The sequence below is a fragment of the Dendrobates tinctorius genome, unplaced genomic scaffold (assembly GCF_039654945.1).
Source record: "Dendrobates tinctorius isolate UK_male_01 unplaced genomic scaffold, ASM3965494v1 ptg000178l, whole genome shotgun sequence".
Classification (NCBI taxonomy): Eukaryota; Metazoa; Chordata; class Amphibia; order Anura; family Dendrobatidae; genus Dendrobates; species Dendrobates tinctorius.
In genome coordinates, this window is record NW_027361845.1 from 2,784,902 (window position 1) to 2,807,993 (window position 23,092).

General features: G+C 47.6%; 1 protein-coding gene across 4 annotated transcripts in view; it reads right to left on the minus strand.

Moving 5' to 3' along the window:
• Nucleotides 1–23,092, minus strand: part of STAG3 (STAG3 cohesin complex component) — a 163,541-nt gene that overhangs the window by 97,727 nt on the left and 42,722 nt on the right. For all 4 annotated transcript variants that reach the window (XR_012221409.1, XM_073551652.1, XM_073551650.1 and 1 more), the window contains exon 6: nucleotides 9,500–9,576. Coding sequence is in view for 3 of the 4 variants with exons in the window: in XM_073551652.1 (XP_073407753.1) it covers nucleotides 9,500–9,576 (77 nt within the window). In the remaining variant the exon portion in view is untranslated. The remainder of the gene's footprint in view (nucleotides 1–9,499; nucleotides 9,577–23,092) is intronic.

Genomic DNA, 23,092 nt, shown 5'->3' on the forward strand with positions numbered 1-23,092 from the left:
TGGTCTGGTGCATCTTAAAATACGGTAATTAAGTGAAGAGAAGGACTTCCAAGCCTTAATTATGGTCTGAACCAAGGCTTCAACAGTTATGCTGTTAAAGTGAGCAATTCGTGACCCTGGATGTGGAGCTCCACGATGTTGATGAAAAGTAAAGCTTTGTGTTTCTTCCAGTATCTTTGGAAGACCATCCCCCAACCGAGAAAGTTGGCATCCGCCGTCATGACATGCCAATGGATTGGATTGCCAATGTTTTGGAAGAAACACGCCAAGAAAAGTTACACAGGAATTCAGAGGACTATTTGCAGGACAAAGTATATAGATGGAACGACTCATCCAATTCGGGTGTATGGCAAACCAAGTGTGGATCAAGACGTCAAGAAATATTCAGCGCTGGCAGGGACAGTGACACTGACACACAAAACCGAAATAGTTTTTAAGTCAAGCGACACCCGGCGGGAGGGAGCACACGACCACTAGGAGCAAACCAACACAGTCCGCCTATAAGCACAGGGGATCGCATGACCACATGATCACAGGTAAGACCTCAAACTTGGTGGTCAAAATATCATCATACACCCTGTGGCCCACCGAAATGATGGTACTCCAGCGTGGTGTCTCCTTCAGCCCTGCTGGAACAAGTTTCAGGACCTTCAACGGTTTTATCGAAACATCAGGCTGAAGACTCACTTTGGACTTCAGCATGAGTTTCCAGGGAACAGGACCGCTCTCACAGAGAGTACCTCTGTTCCGGACTTGTCTATATCCCAATTGGGTGTTTGGAAACCCAGTACGTTCAACACCCCGCATACATACCACACGACAGAGGCATGCATTGACCTCATACATAGGGACATTCAAGGTATACCGACTGAACACCAAATGGGCTTCCACCCCACACATAACAATCTGTCTTAAAAACAACAAGAATATCATCATTAAACCGGCGGAGAAGGGAAGTGCCATTGTCGTCATGGACCACTCACAGTACATTCATGAACGCTCTCACCAACTATCAAACACATTCACCTATAAAAAAAAATCCCCTAGGATAGAATAACAGAAGTACGAGTCGATGGGCACCTAGGGAAGAGTGACCACAATATAATACAATTCCACTTGTCCTTCAGTAAGGTGCCCTGGAAGGGGGTTACGAAAACGCAGAATTTCAGGAAGTTTGATCAGCTTAGAGAGGACCTTCGCCGAATTGATTGGGACAATGTCCTCAAAAATAGGAGCACAGAAAATAAATGGGAAATATTTAAATCAGTTTTACACACCCTCTGCGAGCTAGCCATACCGTACAGAAATAAAAGGGCTAGGAACAGGAGAACACCAATGTGGCTATATAAGGATGTAAAAAGGGCAATAAATAACAAGAACAAGGCATTTAGGAAGCTAAAATAAGAAGGCAATGAAGAAGCATTAAAAAGTTATAGAGAAAAAAATAAAATGTGTAAAAAACAAATACATTTAGCAAAAGTGGAAACTGAGAGACTCATTGCTAAGGAAAGTAAAACAAACCCCAAACTATTCTTTAATTATATAAACAGTAAAATGTTTAAAATTGATGGTGTCAGCCCTTTAAAGAACAATGAGGGTGAAATCATAGAGAGCGATGTAGCAAAAGCAAATGTTTTAAATACTTTTTTCTCAACAGTGTTCACACAGGAAAAGGATTTGCCAGGGGAAATGCAGAGTGATAATGTAAACTCCCCATTAAGTATTACCTGCCTAACCCAGGAAGAAGTGCAGGACCGCCTTAGTAAGATTAAAATTGACAAATCACCAGGCCCTGATGGCATTCACCCTCGGGTATTAGGGGAGTTAAGTAATGTGATAGACAGGCCTCTATTGCTTAGATTTAAAGACTCCATAGAAACAGGGTCTGTTCCTTTTGATTGGTGGCAAGCAAATGTGGTACCAATATTCAAAAAGGGGTGTAAAAGGGAACCTGGAAACTATAGGCCGGTAAGCTTAACATCGGTTGTGGGTAAAATTTTTGAAGGGTTTCTAAGGGATACCATTATGGAATATATCAATGTTAATAAATGTTTAACTCCATATCAACATGGATTTATGAAGGATCGCTCCTGTCAGACTAACCTGATCAGCTTCTACGAGGATGTAAGCTCTCAAATGGACCCAGGAGAATCATTGAATGTCATTTATCTCGACTTCTATAAAGCATTTGACACTGTCCCACATAAAAGATTGGTAAGTAAGATGGGAAAGCTTGGGCTAGGGGAAAATGTGTGTAGATGGGTAGGTAGCTGGCTTAGTGATAGAAAACAAAGAGGCATCCTCAGATTGGGCCAGGGTTACTAGTGGGGGACCACAGGGTTCTGTATTGGGCCCCCTACTATTTAATATATTTATTAATGATCAAGTGGATGGCTTACACAGTAAAATATCAGTATTTGCAGATGATACAAAACTATGTAAGGTCGTTAACACAAAGGAGGACAGTTTGCAACTACAGACAGATTTGAGTAAATTAGAGAATTGGGCTGAAAAATGGCAAATGAGGTTTAACACAGATAAGTGTAAGGTTATGCACATGGGAAGGAGAAACAGATGCTACAATTACTTACTAAATGGGAAACTGCTGGGGAAATCAGACATGGAAAAAGACTTGGGCATCTTAGTCAATAAGAAGCTAAATTGGAGTGCCTAGTGTCAGGCAGCTGCCACCAAAGCAAATAGGGTCATGGGATGCATCAGAAGAGGTCTGGGGACACGAGATGGAAACAGAATTCTCCCTCTCTACAAATCACTCATCAGACCGCACTTGGAGTATTGTGTGCAATTTTGGACTCTGGTGCTCAAGAAAGACATTACTGAACTTGAAAGGGTTCAAAGGCGGGCTACTAAAATGATAAATGGAGTTGGTTCACTACAATACCCAGAAAGGTTATCAAAATTAGGTCTATTTACTCTAGAAAAGAGAAGACTTAGGGGAGACCTAATATATATGTACAAGTATATCAGAGGGCAATACAGAGATCTCTCCAATGAACTGTTTGTACCAAGGACTGTGACAAGAACAAGGGGGCATTCTCTTTGTTTGGAGGAAAGACAATTTCTGCACCAGCATAGAAGAGGGTTCTTCACGGTAAGAGCAGTGAGGCTCTGGAATTCTCTTCCTGAGGAAGTGGTGATGGCCAACTCACTGAATGAATTTAAGAAAGGAATGGATGCTTTTCTTGTAACAGTATAGAAGGTTACGAATAACAGAATATTATAGGTAGATGGTTGACCCAGCTTAGGGGAAGGAATTTTTTTCCCTATGGAGAAAATTGGCTTCTACTCTGTGGGTTTTTTGCCTTCCCCAGGATCAACAATGCAGAACAGCTGCACTAAAAATAGGCTGAACTAGATGGACATAAAGTCTTCCTTCAGCCTTCAGAACTATGTTACTATGATCCCATTGCCACCATCAGAAAAAAATATAACAACTATCAATAGATAGCTAAGCCTCAATACCATTGACCAGAAAACTACCACTTTTCTCATTAACCCCCATCTAGTCACCCCAGTTTTCTATATCTTCACAAAAATTCACAAATCTTGAACTAACACCCAGGACGACCCACTGAAGCTTCTATGGATTCCATCTTATCACTGATTTCTATTTTCTGGAGAAAATTATCACTCCTCTGGTTACAGAAACTTGCTCTTTTATTCTTATCAGAGGACACTTCCTCCAGACAGTCAGACACATGACAGATTCCACCCGAGAGCCTAGTAGTCACCTTGGACGTCAATATTCTATACATGATAGGGGGTCTCTCGGCAGTCACTGATATATTAAACAACTCCTCCCTCTCCCTGGACTCCAGACAACTTTGTGGAACTCCTGTCTAGTCCTACCGGAGAATTTTTTTCTGCTTGAGGATGACTTCTATCTTCAGACAAGAGGGACCGCGATAGGGTCAAATGTAGGACCTGCTTACACAAAGTGCCATATGAACCACTTTGAGCAAGAATTCATAAACACTAATCATCTGTTCATCAGACATTCCATATGTTGGCTGAGATATATTGATGATACCATCTTTATTTAGAAGGGTCCACCTGATTCTCTCCACACCTTCCTTGATTTTCTGAACTCCATTTGATCAGAGCTGCAATTTACCCTCAGCTTCGACACCACCAAAATGTCATTGTTGGATACACTGGTGCTCAAAGATGTGGATATCCGCTTCACCACAGACCTTTACTCCATACCAACTGACTGCAATGACCTACACTACTCTAGCTGCCATCAAAGGCAACCAAAAATAGCCAATTTCCAATTCCAGTGCATTTATAGGAGAGTCACTGACATGTCTCGATGATATGTCCCAAAAATTTGATTTGCAGAAAGCAAATGCCCTGTACAGCTACTAGCACAAGAGAAAGCTAGACTTCTCAACGCCAATCAGCCATCTTCTCCCACATCCTTTGTACATACCCATCATCCTATGATGCCTAAAGTGTATAGCACCATCAGGAAACATTGGCCCCTCCTTACCAAAGCATATCCAGCTCTAATGTACACAAAAGACCACACAATATTAGGGACGATCTCGTTAAGACTATGTTCACACGTTGTGCTTTTGTCACAGGGATAACCCGAAAGAGAGGGTCCAGAAGATCGCGGCATCTGGATACACACACTCCTGCACTGATTAGAATTGTGCTTCACCACCCTATTAAACAGTGCAGATTACACTTGCTCTGTCACTGCATTGGTTAATCAGTTGAGTTGATCTCTTGGAGCTCTCTATCGTCTCAGCTGTTCAGTGTTGGCCGCTCCCCTCTGGTATATATGCTCACCACTGGTACTTGGGCATTGCCAGTGGTAGCTCTACTTCCTGGTTTGGTGGTGAAGGAGAAAGTTCAGTTTTTGGAGTAGGGGGATGGAGAGCTTTTCTGGAGACTGCTGTGAGTGTTCATCCTTATCTTCTCACATTTGGTTTCCCCTCCCCATACCTCCCGTTTCCCACTCTGTTGTTTTGTGAGTGTATTTGTATGATTGTAGCTTTCTCTTATCCCTGTCTGTTTACCCCTGTCTGTCTGATTAGTTTTATCCTAAACGCTGTGGTCCCTCACCTCCCTAGGTGGGGGAGGTAACAGATAAGGGTTAACCTAGGAGCATATCTAGGTATGAGATCCCTGCATCTCCATTATCCGGGGAAATCCAGGGGACAGGGATAGACTAGTTTGAAGGATTGTGTAGGTGCCCACAGTACTTTGCCACTACATGACACAAAACCTGTTCTCTTGACAGTAAAGAAGCGGCTTAAAATAGCCGGTTTTGCTGTGATTTTCAGGTACATTTGTCTCTTGTGCATTCTGATAGTTTTAGTTCCTGTTGTTCCTGAGTTTTCTGCACGAAAAACGAAGCAACACCAGATACTGGCACTTTTGCACTTACTCATTGCTTTCAGTGGGTGAAATAATGCCCTGGTGCAGTTGCTTGTCCCAGGTGGAGACCACTTTCGCGACCTAGGTGGTGATGAAGGCTGGCCATAGGGCCGAGCCTGTGGCCTCAACAGCATTCTAAGCTAGTGACATTATGTGTCTATCTGTAAGACACTAGAGAGATGCTTCGTTTGAAAGTGGAAGTGTTGTGTTTCTAAATATCCGAGACCCCAAAGTCAACTGAAGGGGAATCGGCCCAGATATTTAGGAGTTTGGAAAATTAAATATGATCTCTATGCGCCTCCACCTCTGGAAATGTCTTTTCACTCTTATGACAGCAATTCACGGAGTTTCTGGTGATTTTTGAAGCATCTGGCTGCTCGCTTGACCCACTTGAAGGACACCATCTGCTCGTAGGAGAGGAGCCTGCTTTCTTGATTTCCAAGGATTACTTCACATCCTAAACTAGACTGTCGACTGTCTCTCTCAGTTTAGACGCCTGGTCCGAACCAGAGCACAGTCTGGGTTTCACAAGAGGGAAAGAGAAAAATGAAGCCCATCCTGGAAGAGGTGGGGAGAACATGAGATCTGGAGGAGGATCTTGGTCTGAGCTACTTGGATCTCCTGTGTGATCTGCCATGTTTGGGCAGATTAGCTGGTGAGTCTGACTCGCCTTGGAAAGTGGTCAGAATAGAAGTCAGTATCAATGGGTGGGAAGTAACAGATAACCATGCAGACCGCCTAGCAATCAGCAAACTGCAGTGCCTTGAGTCTCAAGCGGTGAATCAGATCTAATACTGATATTCAGGGTTTTAGAACTCAACATCGTGAGTATAAAATTGGTTTATTTGCGGATGACCTGTTTTTGACTCTACTCGATCCTGGAAAATCCATCGCTGCATTGACTTTGGAATTGGAGCTCTTTACTAGGGCCTCCTATTTTAAGGTCAACAAAAATAAATCTAATTATCTGACTTTTAATTTGGACAACCTGGAGATTGAAGAGCTTAGAAAGGAGAATGAGTTCACCTGGGAGGAAAAAGGGGTAAAATACCTGGGGATAACTATAACTAGTAATCTACCGAATATTATTAAAACAAACTTGAATGAGATCCTCAGGATTGTCTCTCTCGACACTTCTTTCCATGCTCGACTAGCTCTTTCTTTATTTGGAAGAATATTGACTATTAAAACTATTACTTTGCCGAAGATTCTCTACTTCTTTAGGGCTTTGCCTTTGACTATCCCTCATATATTCATCAATAAGATTCAAAATTTGATTAATTCTTTTATTTGGGGAGGGAAAAAGGCTAGAATCTCGAGAGACTTACTGTATAAAAACAAACGTAACGGAGGCTCAGGTTTGCCAAATATACATGCGTATTATCAGGCGCTCTTAATCAAACAAAGCTGGTTCTGGTTTTGTGACACGATTCGACCTGCCTGGACTGACTTGGAAGATGATGTGGGTAGACATGTATCAGCAAAAGAGCATTTCTTTAATTTTATATTCCATTACCCGAGGCTGATCTCATCCCACCCAATTTTTAAGCCAATCATACTTGCATGGAGAATATTCTTAAAGCCTTCAAAAATGTACAACAATCGGGTCCAATTCGGGAAATTCCCTTTACACCTACTTGTCTCTGTATACAACATTCCTCTGTCGGAGTCTTGGCTTAGTTCAGATATTAAAAGAGTTGGAAGCCTCTATGAGGGAGACGAATTTCTCACCTTTAGTAATGTTACATCTAAATATAACTTGCCATCTTCCGAATTAGTGCCCTTTTTAATCCTAAAGGAGTACATTCAGAAACTTAAAAAAATCAAAAACATTAACCTGGAGATATTGGTATCATTGCTGTGCAATGCTAATAACAAAAATATTTGGAGTTTAAAAAATGTATATAACTTCTTCAATGGTGATGTGGTTAGCTCCAAAAATGCATACATGAGGAGGTGGGAGTCTGAATTGAATGTGGCCATAGAAGACAGGCAATGGGATAGCGCCATCAAATATACCTACCAGTCTAATATTTCAATGACTCTTCACGAATCATATCATAAGATTCTAACCAGGTGTTATTTCACCCCTATTAGACTATCACATATAAACCAGGAGCATTCTCCCCTTTGTTGGAGGAACTGTGGTCAACAAGGAAACCTTTTTCACCTGTTCTGGGGCTGCCCGAAGATTAAAGATCTTTGGAACAGAGTGTCACTGCATATCAATTCCTTTTTCCAAAATTTCAAAATCACTCCCCAAAGAGCTTTGCTGTCTCTAGACTTGGAACTTGTTGACCCGTCAGTTAAATTTGTTATCATACATATCTTTCTAGTAGTAAAGAATACAATTGCTTACTGGAGGAAAAAATCTGACCCACCATTATTTTGTGAAATTTTGGACAGACTTCATCAGCATAGTTCCATAGAAAAGAGATTTGCAACCGTTAATGATGGATTAATCAGATATTCCAACAAATGGAAGGTTTGGAACACTAAATTCTGTAACACTTAATTATACTTGGTGCGGTTTGAATTCGCTAACTTGGCTTCATATATATGTGCATTGTATGGGTTTTGATACATTACTTATGTATATTCATGTACTTCTATGGCATTGTTAAAAGACTTGAGTTCTCTACTTTTTATCCCCTTAATCCTCTTTCCCACCCTTTTCCCTTTCTTTCCCTTCTTTCCCTCCCCTTTTCCCAACCCTTGTTATTTACTAAAATCCAATAAAAATGTTTGATAACAAAGGAGCTATTAGGGACAGTCTTGAACCATCTTCGCTCCATGCCTTGCTTTGATTGGTCAGGACAGTCTGCCTGGTCACCTGAACGCGGCTGCGTTAGGGAAAAAAGTCCTGCCATCCAGACCAAAGAGGATACAGTGTGGCCAGAGAAAATCCAGTGTTCTTGATAAAAGCGTTGGGGAACAAAGGACCGTGTTCCAGAGCAGTATCAATGGGTGGGAAGTAACAGATAACCATGCAGACCGCCTAGCAATCAGCAAACTGCAGTGCCTTGAGTCTCAAGCGGTGACTGACAAACAAAAGGGTGGGCCTTGTAGAAGTTTACAAAGGCATGGACAAATGCTCAGGCAGCAGCCTTGCCGGACTGAGAAACAGAGGCCCGATGAAATGAGCAAATACTTGAAAATGCGCAGATCTGTTCCTGGCCTTGTAGGTCTCCACAATCGCCGATATGATCCACCTGGAAATGGCCATCTTGTGAGGCCAGGAGGCCTTTGTGTGGCTTGTCAGGTGTCACAAAGAAGGAGTTGTAACACTGAAAGGCTCCCGTAGTAAAAAGGTAGGCCCTAATGGCTCTGACCAGGCCCATAGTAAATTCCCAGAATGGACTGGAAATGGGCAAAAAGGAAGGGAGGACAGGGAAACAAAAAATAAAAAATAAGCAGCAGACTCGAAACTGGTCAGATACCGGACTACAGTTCAGCTGCCTTGTGTCTGAGGAGAGGGTATACATCGCCCATATGGAATCCCTTTTTTCAGATACCTGGCGACAGCTGAGCTGCCTTGTGTCTGAGGAGAGGGTATATATCGCCCACCACATGGAATCCCTTTTTTTTTTTATTTCCAGCTGTTAGCCTCCTGGTGGCAGGGGGTATACCCACGGTCCTGTGCACTCCCAACACTATTAATGAGCACAGAACTATGGAGCAGCAGCCATATTATTGTATTAATTATAACTTTCTTGCTATTTTAGTTTTCTTGCAACTGTTCTACAAAAATCGTTCCCAGCCAGATACAGACAAGCGAGCCCCCATTATAGGAATCAGCTTTTTAGCATTAAAGTTGGAGACAGACCGGGCTATAAAGGTGCCAGTCACAAGGCTATTTGTATTGCACCTTGCTGACAGAATATTAGTTACATGCTGCCTATTGGATGAGGTGGCTGCCCAGCCCCTAATTAAGTACACCCCATGACTAATGACACCCTATTCTCCCTCGACATCACAGGGTCTGACGTCCTGCGAAACATGGAGGGAGGTTGCTCTCATGGAGATTTTTTTCCAGTAGATAAATTAAGAATAACTTCATAATAAATAGAGAAATGACTGTAACACTTACTTCATCAAAGTCTTCGGTCATCTTCCTAATGATATCGGCATTTTGCATGGTCGCCATCATCTCCCTGGTCACCACGCCTGGAAAGGACAGCAGTCACTACATTACAATCCAAGCCACTCTTCCATCACTTACAGATCACACCATAGATCCTTTTTTGAAAACCAGCCCTATATTGTTATCACGTCCAATTTGAGGAATACAATTATTAATCATAACAGGATTTTGGTTCTCATCGTTAAATCTCTTTCTCGAGAACTTCATTGGGGGACCGGGAACCATGTATGTTGGCTGATGGCACCAGGAGGCTGACACAAAAGCTGGTTCCTCCATCACCTACTGACACCTAGCCAATCCCACATGCCCATTAGGGCAATAAAGGAAAAAGTGGGAGAAAAATTGGATTTTCTTACTTATCGGAAAATTCCTTTCTTCATGAACACATTGAGGGACACAAGATCGTGGGATCTTCCAGAGAAGTCCGAATGAGTGGAAAAGAACAACAGCTGACCACTAAGTAGACAGCGGTCTGAAGTACTTTGTGTTCCCAGCTGGCATCGGTGGAGGCCGTACAGTGGATCTTGTAGAATATGCTGTAAGTATTTACAGAGGCCAAACTGGCAGCCTTGCAGACCTGAGAAACAGTGGCCTCATGATTGACTTCCCAGGAGGCTCAGTCCGCCCTTATGGAAAGAGCAGTTACCCCAAATGGCAGAGATTTGTCCTTGGCCCTGAAGGCCTCCGCAATAGCTGGCCTGGTCCATCCTGGAAACAGCCATCTTATGAGGCTAAAAAGTCCGTGTGCTGCTTCTCAGATATCACAAAGGGGAAATAGGAACGCAAAAAGACTTCCATAACAAAAAAGTAGGCCATAATGGCTCTAACCAGACCTAGACAGTGGAGAGAACACTCCTGGGGATGTAGGACAATGTCCGCAATGATGCGGAAAGTTGAGACCACCTATGGAAGAAAGGATGGCATGTGGCGTAAGAGAGAGAACAAGAAGGTAGTGCTGTAGGAAAGGTCAGCGAGCTCAGACACCCTGCAAATGGAGGTATCTGCCACTATGACAAAGGGAACCTCGGGAACAGGGGAGAATCCTGAAGCGCAGACAGGATGAGGTAAAGGTCCACAGGTTCCACCGGCTTCCTGTAATGAGGGGCGCAAGGAGCCATCTCCTGAAGGTCTTAAAAGTTTTTGTGAAAGGCAAACAGTATCGAAAGGCCAAAACTTGTCCTTTCAGGAAAGCAAGGCTGAGGCATGTGATATTAGATCATTTTCCTCATTTAAAAAAAAATAAAAAAATCTAATAACAGTCCTCCAATACAAAGGCCTCTAGGGCACACCTAGGGTGGGGAAGAGGAGTTGGATGGTGACCCCACCGATTGTGTGTCGTGGGACATGGCACAGAATGGAGAAGCCCTGGCTCACACACACCACAGTTGCCTTAGAGGAAGGCAGATACTTGAGGGATAACAAGCAATCTGAACGCCTGAAAGGAGCAGTGAAGGACAAGTAGAGATGCATGGATTGGGCCACGTGCAACTTGTGGAGATACTGTTCTTTGTGACAAGCAGGTGAAGGACCATGGGAAAAAGAGAACTACATCCTTGTTTGCGTGAAAGGAGACTACATTGGTAAAAAAAACCCACAAGACAACCTTGCCCTTCTGGAGGACAAGAAAGCAAGAAAGCGACAACAGCTCGGAGACTGTTCGAAAGGATGTGACAGCAACAAGAAAGACAACGTCATTTAATATATGACTAGAAATTTTCTTGAAAGACTCGAAGGAGAGGATGCTGGAGAGCTTCCAGCGCTAGATCCAGATCCCATGGGGTAACGGGGGGATGGTAGGGAGGGACCTAGTGTATGACACCCTGTAGAAACGTATTGACTTCGAGGCCAAGGCTCCACTGGAGAAGAATGGACATGTCTGATAACTGAGCCCACTCTTCTCATAACTTCAGGTAGAAGAAGCTGGTAGGCATCAAACCATCAGAAAAAGGCCTCCCATATGTGATGGTATAAGCAAGACAAGGAGGGCATCCGGGACATGATCATGGTCTGGACTACTTGATCGGCGAGGCCTGAGGTCTTCAAGACTGCAGTGTCAGCCATATGGTTAAATTCAGCTACTGTGAATTCTGGAGGAACAGGGGACCCTAGGAAAGCAAATCTGGCTGATCTGAGAGACAACAGGAGACATCTGCGATGGGATTGACCACCTCTGCATAACAGGACATTGTAAGCCAATCTGGGGCTACCAGGATAACCTCTTCTGCCTTGGAAGGGAGGACAAACTACAACCATGAGTGCACCAGAGTAACGGAGACTAGTGATGGTTCTGGATATGAAGCAAGGAACCTTGTGATGCATTCAGGATACGATCAGATCAGCATCAGGGATACCTTACCATTAACAAATTTGGAATATGTCAAGTGACCAATCTCCTGCGGACTATTAAGCTTGACTGACATAGTTGGTGGACCAGTTGTGTATTCTATACTATGAAATCACCGGGACTTGATGTTCTACCCAGAAGAGAATCTGTGAGTCTACTCTCTCCATGGCGGTGGCAAAAAACATAGCTTGAAAAAGTAGACCCTGAGAAGGGTTCATTCAGAGAGGATTTTGATCAGTTGATGATCCAATTGGGCGGAACTCAGTTTAGTGCAACAGCAGTAGGAGAACACAAAACAAATCAGCCTTAATACAGAATACAATCTGTCTGGAAAAGGCTCACCCTAATCTCAACAAAAAATGATATTATTTAAATAAACAAGAGCCCACTTGGCTAACAGGGTGGGTGCTGTGTCCCCCAATGAGCGTCTCGGAGAAAAGGATTTTACGGTGAGTACTCACAAAAATCCATGTTTCTCCTTCATCTCATTGGGGGACACAGGTACTGTGGGACGTCCTAAAGCAGTCCCTGGGTGGGAGATTGACTCACCGATCCAAGCCACATGCACCTCTTGTCTAAAGGTGCGCCACTGCTGCTTGGAGAACTCTTCTACCCAGGCTCGCATCTGCCGAGGCCTGAGTATGCACATTGTAATGTTTAGAAAATGTGTGCAGGCTGGACCAGGTCGCTGCCTTGCGTACCTGCTCTGCCGAAGCCTGGTACCGAAGCGCCCAAGAGGCGCCTACTGCCAGAGTAGAGTGCGCCCAGATCCCTGCTGGAATCGGAGTGCCTCTAATACGGTAGGCCTCCTGAATAGTTAGACGGATCCATCTGGCTATGGTCGACTTTGAGGCTGCGAGTCCCTTCCTGCGCCCTTCGGGGAGCACGAACAGCGTATCCGTCTGGCGAAAGGGCGCAGTCCGCGACACGTACCTTCTGAGTGCTCTCACTAGGTCTAATGTGTGGAGCGCCTTTTCCACATGATGTACTGGCGCTGGACAAAATGAAGGTAAGACAATATCCTCATTAATGTGAAATGAGGACACGAACTTCGGCAGAAAGGGGGGAGCTGGCCTTAGAACCACTTTATCCTTGAAAAAAATGAGAAACGGAGCTCGGCATGACAGGGCCGTCAACTCCAAGACCCGCCTAATGGAAGTTATGGCTACCAAGAATACCAACTTCCTGGAAAGGTACGACAACGAAATTTCTCGTAATGGCTCAAACGAAGCTTCCTGCAGGACACTCAGGTTAAGGTCCCAGGAGTCTAGGGGCGCTCTATAGGGGGGTACCAAATGTGAGACCCCCTGGATAAAGGTCTTCACCTGCATATTAGTAGCGATCTTTCGCTGGAAGAGGACAGACAAGGCCGATATCTGTATCCTAAGGGAGCTCGGGGCCAACCCTGAGTCTAGGCCTGACTAAAGAAAAGCCAAGATGTTGGGAATAGAAAAAATTAGTGGAGCAACCCCGTGATTTCGACACCAACTAAAGAAGACCTTCCAAGTGTGATGGTAAATCTTTGCCGAGGTAGGCTTCCGGGCGCTAACCATTGTAGCGACCACTTCCCGCCCAAACCCCTCCTGGGTCAGAATCTAAGATTCAATGGCCATGCCGTCAAACACAGGGCCCCTGAGTTCGGGTGGCAGATCGGCCACTGCGACAGCAAGTCTGGTCGTTCTGGCAGACGCCATGGAACGTCTGCAAGGAGCTGCACTAGATCCGCATACCATGACGGTGCCAGTCTGGGGCCAGCAGAATTGCTGGAACCCCCTCTGTTTTGATTTTCTTGATGACCCTCGGAAGTAATGGTAGCGGGGGAAACAAGTATGGAAGGCGAAACTGGTTCCATGGTAGAACCAACGCATCCACTGCGATCACTCGCAGGTCCTGAGACCGAGCGACGAACACGGGCACTTTGGCATTCACCCCGGAGGCCATCAGATCCACATCCAGTGTTCCCCACCATTGGCAAATCTGCTGGAAGACCTCGGGGTGCAGCGCCCATTCCCCGGACACGACACCCTGCCGGCTGAATAAGTCCGCCGCCCAATTTTCCACGCCCGGTATGTGGACTGCTGAAATTACCGAGTGGTTCCTCTCGACCCAGCGAAGTATGTTTTCTACTTCGCGCATGGTTGCCCTGCTGTGGGTTCCCACTTGATGATTTACGCAAGCCACCGCCGTGGCGTTGTCCGATTGAATCCGGACAGGACGTCCTGCTAGAAAGTGCTGGAAATGTTGCAGCGCCAGCCGCACTGCTCGTATCTCCAACAAGTTGATCTGGAGGCTTGCCTCCTGTTGTGACCATTGCCCCTGAACTGTGTGGTGACGAAAAACCGCTCCCCAGCCGAGAAGGCTTGCGTCGGTTGTGACCACCAACCATTGATCTGGGGGGAAAGGCTTCCCCTGAAGAAGGGAGGAACTGCTCGTCCACCACTGTAGTGACTGTCTGACTTGACAGGACAGGACAACCGGCACCAATGATCGAGCGTGAATGGGCTCGTCCCAGACTGTCAAGAGAGCGTGCTGCAGGGGGCGAAGATGAAATTGGGCAAACGGAATCGCTTCCATTGCCGCCACCATCTTCCCTAGCACCCTCATCCCGACCTGAATGGTGTGAGGGACTGGCTACTGCAGTTTCCGGACTCCGTGCCGGAGCGCTAGAGCCTTGTCCTGAGTGAGAATTACCAACCCTCGGGAGGTGTCGAAAATCATCCCTAAGAAAGAAATCTGGGCTGGGACAAGGGATGACTTCTGTTATGATTCAGTCACCGTAGGAGGCAAAAACAGAAACGCTAGCTAAGTCCTGAAAACCAGAGAAGTTGGCAACTATCAGATTGCAGACCCCTGAACCTATCAACACAACTAGAAGTAGCCGTGGGGGGTTCCTACGATGACCTAGACCCCTCGATCACAGCCGGAGAGATACATAGGCCTAAAGAAGGAAAGGGGAAATCTAACTGCCCCAGAGCAGACCCCAAAGCAATAGGCAGCCCCCCACATATAATGACGGTGAAGCAAGATGAAAACACTTACACAGACAGAAAGACAGGCTGAGCAAAGACGGGGCCCAAAAACTACCTAAGGCTGCTGTCTGCAATCTGCCAAAACCCTATCAGAGACAAAAGCCAACAAGCTGATATAAAAATGGCCCTGAAGCAACTAAGCTTCAAAAACTAAATCAGCACTCAGGTACTTTCAGAAGACAGAGCTCATGGAACACTGCACACTCCAGCAGGGAGTGGCAGAATCCAAAAAGCAAGAAAAACAAAAACAAATCTTAGATGCAAAAAGGCAAAACAGAAAACTTAGCTTTAGGAGAGCAGGAATCAGACTGGTGTCCAAGAGTCCACAGAGAAATCACCCGCAGGGCAGAAAGGGCGTAGGCTGCCTTAAATCCAGTCAGTGACTCCACTCAGCCAATCGTCTTCATTAGTCCCAGGTGCCTGATAATCAGGCTCACTACCTTCCTTCACTAGAATAGGGAGTTCACCAGGCCTCAGTGACGGAGGGGAAAATGAACTCACAACAGACTTCTTCCCGTTGACCAACCATCCTAGGCGGGATAGGGTATCCAGTGCGATGCTGACATTCTCTTCGCATGCTCGAAATGAAGGGCCTTTCACCAAGAGGTCGTCTTAAGTACGGCAAGACAACTATGCCCTGAGAGTGTAGAATGGCCATGACGACTGCCATTACCTTTGTGAACACCCTGGGGGAGGTAGCCAGCCCGAAGGGCAGTGCTACAAACTGGAAGTGCCGGCCATCGATGGCAAAACGTAGGAACTTCTGATGTGGAGGAAAAATAGGGACGTGCAGATAGGCATCCTGGATGTCTATCGAGGCCAAGTATTCCCCTTGCTCCATGGCTGCTATAACCGAACGGAGAGATTCCATTCGAAAATGTTTGATCCTGATGAACCTGTTCAGGAGCTTTAGGTCCAGTATCGGCCTGACTGTACCGTCCTTTTGGGGGACCGCGAACAGATTGGAGTAAAAACCCCGAGTCCTCTCGCACTCTGGTACGGGAATAAATGACTCCGTTGCGCTGGAGTACCTTGATGGCTCCCAGCAATGCCTCTGCCCGGGCCTCCACCTTGGGAAGCTGGGAAAGAAAAAAATCGTTTTGGGGGATACTTGACAAATTCTATCTTGTGTAACAACCTTGCTGGCGTCACTGCATGGCCTCCCATCCCCCGCACACCAACTTACTTTCTGCTTCAAGCCATGCTGTGAAATCTGTCTGTTGCCAGCCCTGAGCTCCATGTGCTATGCCTCTTCTTCTCCTGCTTGCTCTCCATGTTTCCTGACTGTGTGTATAGGGGGGCGGCGCCTGAACTCTCTGGTTCTTGTGCAGTCTGGGTGCACCTGGGTAATCTGTCCCTGACCAATCACCTGGAGCCCTTGACTATTTAGTTTCACCACTCCCACTGAAACATTGCCTGTGCAATGTCTAAACTCAGTTAGCCCCTTGCTGCTGAACTAGCCAGGCCCTGTTCTGTGTATCTCCTTCTCTGTAGGAATACTCTGTCTCGCTTTGTACCTTGTCCGCCTGCCAGGAGGCAGAATATCCTGGCCCTTGAGTCTTGTTCCCTGTAACTTGTCCGTGCTCTGTCTCAGAATATCCTGGTCCTTGTATCTTTGCCCCTGTGTCTCTGTCTGAACTCAGTCTTACCTCTGTCTGTCAGTCTCCTTGTTTGTGGTTCTTTCTCTGCTGTGTCTTTCCTTGTGTCCTCCCTGTCTGTGCATCTGCACTCTAGCCGCTCTGTCTGCACAGCTCCTGCTGCCGCTGCAGAACCTCTTGCTACAGCTTCTCTTCACAGACCTTGAGGTTCAGCTTAGCTCCATTCCTGCTGCCACTGCAGAACCTCTTGCTGCAGCTTCTCTCCACAGACCTTGTGGTTCTGCTTTGCTCCAGTCCTGCTGCCACTGCAGAACCTCTTGCTGCAGCTTCTCTCCACAGACCTTGTGGTTCAGCTTTGCTCCATTCCTGCTGCTGCTGCAGAACCCCTTGCTGCAGCTTCTCTCCACAGACCTTGTGGTTCTGCTTTGCTCCAGTCCTGCTGCCGCTGCAGAACCTCTTGCTGCAGCTTCTCTCCACAGACCTTGTGGTTCAGCTTTGCTCCATTCCTGCTGCTGCTGCAGAACCCCTTGCTGCAGCTTCTCTCCACAGACCTTGTGGTTCTGCTTTGCTCCAGTCCTGCTGCCGCTGCAGAACCTCTTGCTGCAGCTTCTCTCCACAGACCTTGTGGTTCAGCTTTGCTCCATTCCTGCTGCTGCTGCAGAACCCCTTGCTGCAGCTTCTCTCCACAGACCTTGTGGTTCTGCTTTGCTCCAGTCCTGCTGCCGCTGCAGAACCTCTTGCTGCAGCTTCTCTCCACAGACCTTGTGGTTCAGCTTTGCTCCACCCCTGCTGCCGCTGCAGAACCTCTTTCTGCAGCTTCTCTCTCCACTCCTGCCTTCACCTGCACCTCCTGTGTGAACAGGCCCAAACCTGTTCCTTCATATTCCACTCCTGCCTGCATCCATACCTGCACCTCCTGTGTGAACAGGTCCAAACCTGTTCCTTCATATTGCACTCCTGCCTGCCGGCATCCATAGCTGACCTCCTGTATGAACAGGTCCAAACCTGTTCCTCCATATTCCACGCCTGCCTGCCTGCATCCATACCTGCACCTGCTGTGTGAACAGGTCCCTACCTGTCCTGTGTCTCAAGCCGTGCCCGCCTGTCCTGTGTCTCAAGCCGTGCCCGCCTGTCCTGTGTCTCAAGCCGTGCCCGCCTGTCCTGTGTCTCAAGCCGTGCCTGCTTGCCCTGTATCTGTCGTACCTTCTTGCCCTGTGTCTCAGTCTGCCTGTCACTCGCACCTGTCCAGGTGTCCTGTTCCCGACTGGGATCAGCAGCCACAGCCAGACACCACCCTGGAGTGGCACCCGACAGCTACCTGCCGCACAAGCCTGACCTCACCATCAGAGGCTCCAGTGAAGACTAAGGTAGCTGCCGTAGTTACGCCCCTTCCAGGGTAGTCTGGTTTGTGGCACAGTGGGGCCACAACCCCCCAGCTCGCGCCATTCAGCCAAGGCACGAGCGTGACATCTTGTACCCGGACGACACCAATTCCGCCACCCATGCGTCACGTTCCACCGCGACCCAGACGTGGCAGAACTGGAGTAGACAGCCGCCCACCCTGTCGTTTTTGGGTAACGGCTGCCCCGAGTCATTTAGCTGAGAGTCTTTGGGATCTGGCTCCCCTCGACCTGGGCTGGTGAGCCCGCATCCTGCCCAGCGGGTTGGCTCTATATGTGACCTGTCGATCCTTGTCTTGGTTGTAGCGAACTGGAGCGGCGGAATTGGCCCCTGCCATCCACCCGGGGTTACGAAATGCCCGAAACCGCGCCTAAGGCTGACGAAACAGCGGCTTGATTTTCTGCTGTGGGAGAAAACTGCTTTTTCCCCCTGTAGCATCAGAGATGAGTTGGTCTAATTTTTCACCAAATAGGCAGCTACCCTGATAAGGCAGGGAAGTTAAGGATTTTTTGGAAATCGAATCGGCCCGCCACATCCTTAACCATAGAGCCCTCCTAATGGCGATCGCATCAGCCGCCGCCAGTGCCGCGCAATTAGCAGCGTCTAAGGAAGCACTGATCAGGTAATCACCTGCCATCGCGATCTGACTCGCTATCTCTGATACCTCCGTCGGCAGGTCCCTATCCTGCAAGACTTTATTTAAAGATTCTGACCATGACATCATGGCCTTGGCTACCCATGTTGCTGCGAATGAGGGAGAGAGCGCTGAATCTGATGCCTCATACACCGAGTGGGCCAAACTCTCTATGGGCTGATCCGTGGGGTCTTTAATGGAAGAAACACTAGGTACCGATAACAAAGATTTCGAAGCCAAGCGTAAAAGTGGCAGATCCACCACCGGGGATTCCGCTCATTTCTTACAGAGCTCCGGTGCAAACGGATACCTTGCTTCCAGCGTTTTCTGGTCCGAAAAGCGACTGTCCTGTCGCTCCCTGTGACGCTGTACTATGTCCTCGAACTCTGGGTGAGTGCCAAATACTCTATGCGGTCGCTTGGCCCTCTTAAAGGATACCTTATGGCCTGAGGCCAGAGAGACGTCATCTTCGATACCCAAAGTCTGATTGACAGCTTCAATGAGACTGTCAACCGTCTCCCGACACCCTGGAGTATCTAGGTCCAGGGGCTCATCTGCGTCATAATCTGAACTCTGCTCGCTCCCGGATAGTGGAGACGGTGAACGAGACGCCGCACTCACGGATGCCAAAGCACCGGATGGGCCTGGAGACGCCGTGTGGGTTCTCTTCCTATGCGCCTGTCTAGAATGACTGCGGCCCCTGCAGGCCGGAGGCTCTTGTGAGGCGGATGATCCCTCCCAGACAGGCGAGCCGCCATCTCTGCCCCTATCTGGAGCCTGAAGGGTCTCGATCACCCTTGCCAGAGAAGCCATAGACCGGGAATGCGATAAGGCCCATTCCGGGGGATCGGGCCCCTGGGCTCTGTCGCAGGGGAGGGCTCCTGGGCGCGTTTGGAGTCACAGGCTTCACATAGTTTTCGGCTCTGAGCTCGTGGAAACCTAACCCCACAAGAAATGCATTCGGCATAAAGGAACTTGTGCGATTTACCTTTTCCGGACATATTGCTGCCAGGCCTAATTCATATGATGGTTGAGGGGAAGGGAGGAGGAAAAAACCACCTTTAATCGCCCGTAGCGCGCCTCCAGGGTCGGGGTCACACTTATCCCGTCCTGCGTCCCCACGTGCTCCTGACACTGCCGCTGCGCTGCCCTGCGTTCCTTTCCTCTGGGTAGGCCGGGACGTTCCTCTCCCGGTTGCGGCCTACTCTGCAATGAAGCCGGGGCCTCAATTTGTTCGGCGTCCGCCCTAGCCCGGGGGGCGGTCCCGGAAATGACATCACACCAGGGGCGGGACTTCCGCCCGCGGCCTAGCATGGTCTAAATTTTGCATGCATGCCCGCCGCGGGGAGGGGGGGGGGGGGGTCGCGCGCAGAAGGGCCATGACGTTTGTGAATAACCAGGGAGTCATGACCAGCTCAAAGGGGAGAGCAATGCATTGTGAACTGGAGAACCTCTGGTGAAGGAGGAAAATGTGGAGTTAGGAATCCTAGATGTCTAATGAAGAGAGAAACTCGCTGGATTACATTGGAGGCTAACAGCGAGTGCAGAGACTCAATCATTAAATGTCAGTCGCACCCACTTGTTGAGATATTTCAGATTCAAGATGGGCATGACATACCTGTCTTCAAAAAAAACAAGTGAAGAAGGTTTCCCAGGAAGGGACCGGAACAATAACTCCCAACTGAAGGAGAAAGCATGAGAAAAATTGGAAGCCAAAAAGGGGGAGCAACGAGGGTTTGATCTGCAGAAACAATGACGAGGAATGGCGGAGAACGTCATCGTGTACATGGATGAGTCGTCCTGCATGACACAGATCTCTTCAACTGTGCATTGGAAGAGAAGACAACCAACCACTGGAATGGAGCTCCCAGGTGGAGACATCCCATCAAGTGGAGTATGACTTGTTCCAGAACTTATCTAAGCAGTCAGGCTGGTTATAGGGGTGCTAGTAAGGCCTAGGCTTGAAGGTTAGCATACTCTTCTTTTGAGGTACAGTTATCTTCCCCTGAAAGTTTGAGGAAAATTGGCGAAAAGAATGAGTTCTGCAGCCTTGGTTAGAGCATATGGGTCTTGACTGAGGAAACAATGTACTCATGCATCCAGTAGTTTAAGAAATCACCAGAATAACCTGGTCCCAAGTAGGAGAGAGCATATGAAAGAAAGGCCGGCAAAGAATTTCTTGTAGGCCGAGTCTGCACTTCGAGCATTAAGCCAAAAGGATTCTGGAGATGGCAGCGATACTGCTGTTTGGCTCAGTGAAGCATCTGTGGCAGCCCGCAGCGAGGCCCGGGCAGAGGTAGATTCAATGCACATGTCGGATCCTTAAGAAATGCTGCATCTGCCAGGGACTGGGTGGTGATCTTGGATAGATGTGACACTGGAGGGTATATTTAGGGGGCAAGTACACTTGGCAAGAAGATCAACCAAAAGAGAATGAACAAGGTCTGGCCCCTTGGGTCTCTGAAATGGAGAGTCTTCATCCTTCCATGCCGATTGGTACGCTTAACATTAGATGTGGTTACATACATCTCCAACAGTGTGTTTGACCCCCTGGAAGGAAATGCTCTCTATCAGAAGAGTCTGCATCCTTCACCCATAAGGTGTCGTTGACTGCAAGATACCGACCATATCTCTTACTTTAAAGCATTGGTCGGTGTCCAGATCAGAGTTAGAATCAAAAATCGTAATTTTCATTTCTTGAGGAATGAAAGAAAATGAGCAAGAAAAGGAACAGGCTCTAAGGGAGGAAAATGAGAAGGAGGGATGTGAAGGAAGGGCTCGGGTTCACTTGCCCGATCTGCCATGCTGAAGGCTGTTTGCGCAGGGTCTGACTCACACTGAAAAGTGGTCAGAGTACCAATAACAGGCAATCACTACCGCCAAGGGCTGAGAGACTACCAAACAAGACAAGGGGGAGCGCATGAGGCTCCTGGGCTGTCTACAGTGGAGGAGGACCGGAAGAGGAAACATGGATTTTTGTGAGTACTCACCGTAAAATCCTTTTCTCCGAGGCGCTCATTGGGGGACACAGAGACTGTGGACACAGAGACTGTGGGGGTATGCTACTGCCATCTGAAGGCTGACACTAGGCATACAAAAAACAAGTTAGCTCCTCCTCCACCGCATACACCCTCGCCCCGATAGCGGGCGGAAACCAGTTTTGTGCAAAAGCAGTAGGAGAACATAACAATAAATTAGCCTTAACGCGGAAAATCATATGTCTGAAGAAGGACCACCCTACATTAAAAAAGGAATTTATAGTAATTAAATAAACAAGAGCCAACTGGCTATCAGGGTGGGTGCTGTGTCCCCCAATGAGCGCCTCGGAGAAAAGGATTTTACGGTGAGTACTCACAAAAATCCATGTTTCTCCTTCGTCTCATTGGGGGACACAGAGACTGTGGGACGTCCTAAAGCAGTCCGTGGGTGGGAGGACCACTCACCGATCCAAGCCGCATGCCCTCCTATTTAAAGGTGTGCCACTGCTGCTTGGAGAATTTTTCTACCCAGGCTCGCATCCGACGAGGCCTGAGTATGCACATTGTAATGCTTACAAAAAGTGTGCAGGCTGGACCAGGTTGCTGCTTTGCATACCTGCTCTGCCGAAGCCTGGTGCCGAAGCGCCCAAGAGGCGCCCACTGCCCGAGTAGAGTGCGCCCCTATCCCTGTTGGAATCGGTACGCCTCTAATACGGTAAGACTCCTGAATAGTTAGGCGAATCCACCTGGCTATGGTCGATCGTGAGGCTGCGAGACCCTTCCTGCGCCCTTCGGGAATCACAAACAACGAGTCTGTCTGCCGAAAAGGTGCTGTCCTTGACACGTACCTCCTGAGAGCTCTTACCAGATCCAAAGAGTGTAGCGCCCTTTCCACTCTGTGTACTGGCGCTGGACAAAACGAAGGCAGAACAATGTCCTCATTAATATGGAAAGAGGACACGACCTTCGGCAGAAAAGGCGGCGGTGGTCTAAGGCTTATCCTTAAAAAACGTCAGAAAAGGAGCTCTGCAAGATAACGCTCCTAACTCCGAGACCCGCCTAATGGAAGTTATGGCTACCAAGAATACTACCTTCCTGGAGAGATATGATAATGAAATTTCCTGTAACGGTTCAAACGGAGCCTCTTGCAGGACACTCAGGACCAGGTTAAGGTCCCAGGCGTCTATGGGTGCTCTATAGGGAGGAACTAAATGAGAGACCCCTTGAATGAACGTCCTGACCTGCATATTGGTAGCGATCTTTCGCTGAAAAAGGACCAACAAGGTCGATATCTGCCTCCTAAGGGAACTCGGCGCCAACCCTGCGTCTAGTCCGGACTGCAGAAAAGCCAGGATGTTGGGGACCGAAAAGGATAATGGCGCCACTCCGTGTTCTCGACACCAATGAAAGAAAACTTTCCAAGTGTTATGATAAATTCTCGCCGAGGCAGGCTTCCGGGCGCTAACCATTGTAGCCACCACTTCACGCCCAAAACCCGCCTGGGTCCGAATCCAACATTCAATGGCCATGCCGTCAAAGCCAGGGCCCCTAAGTT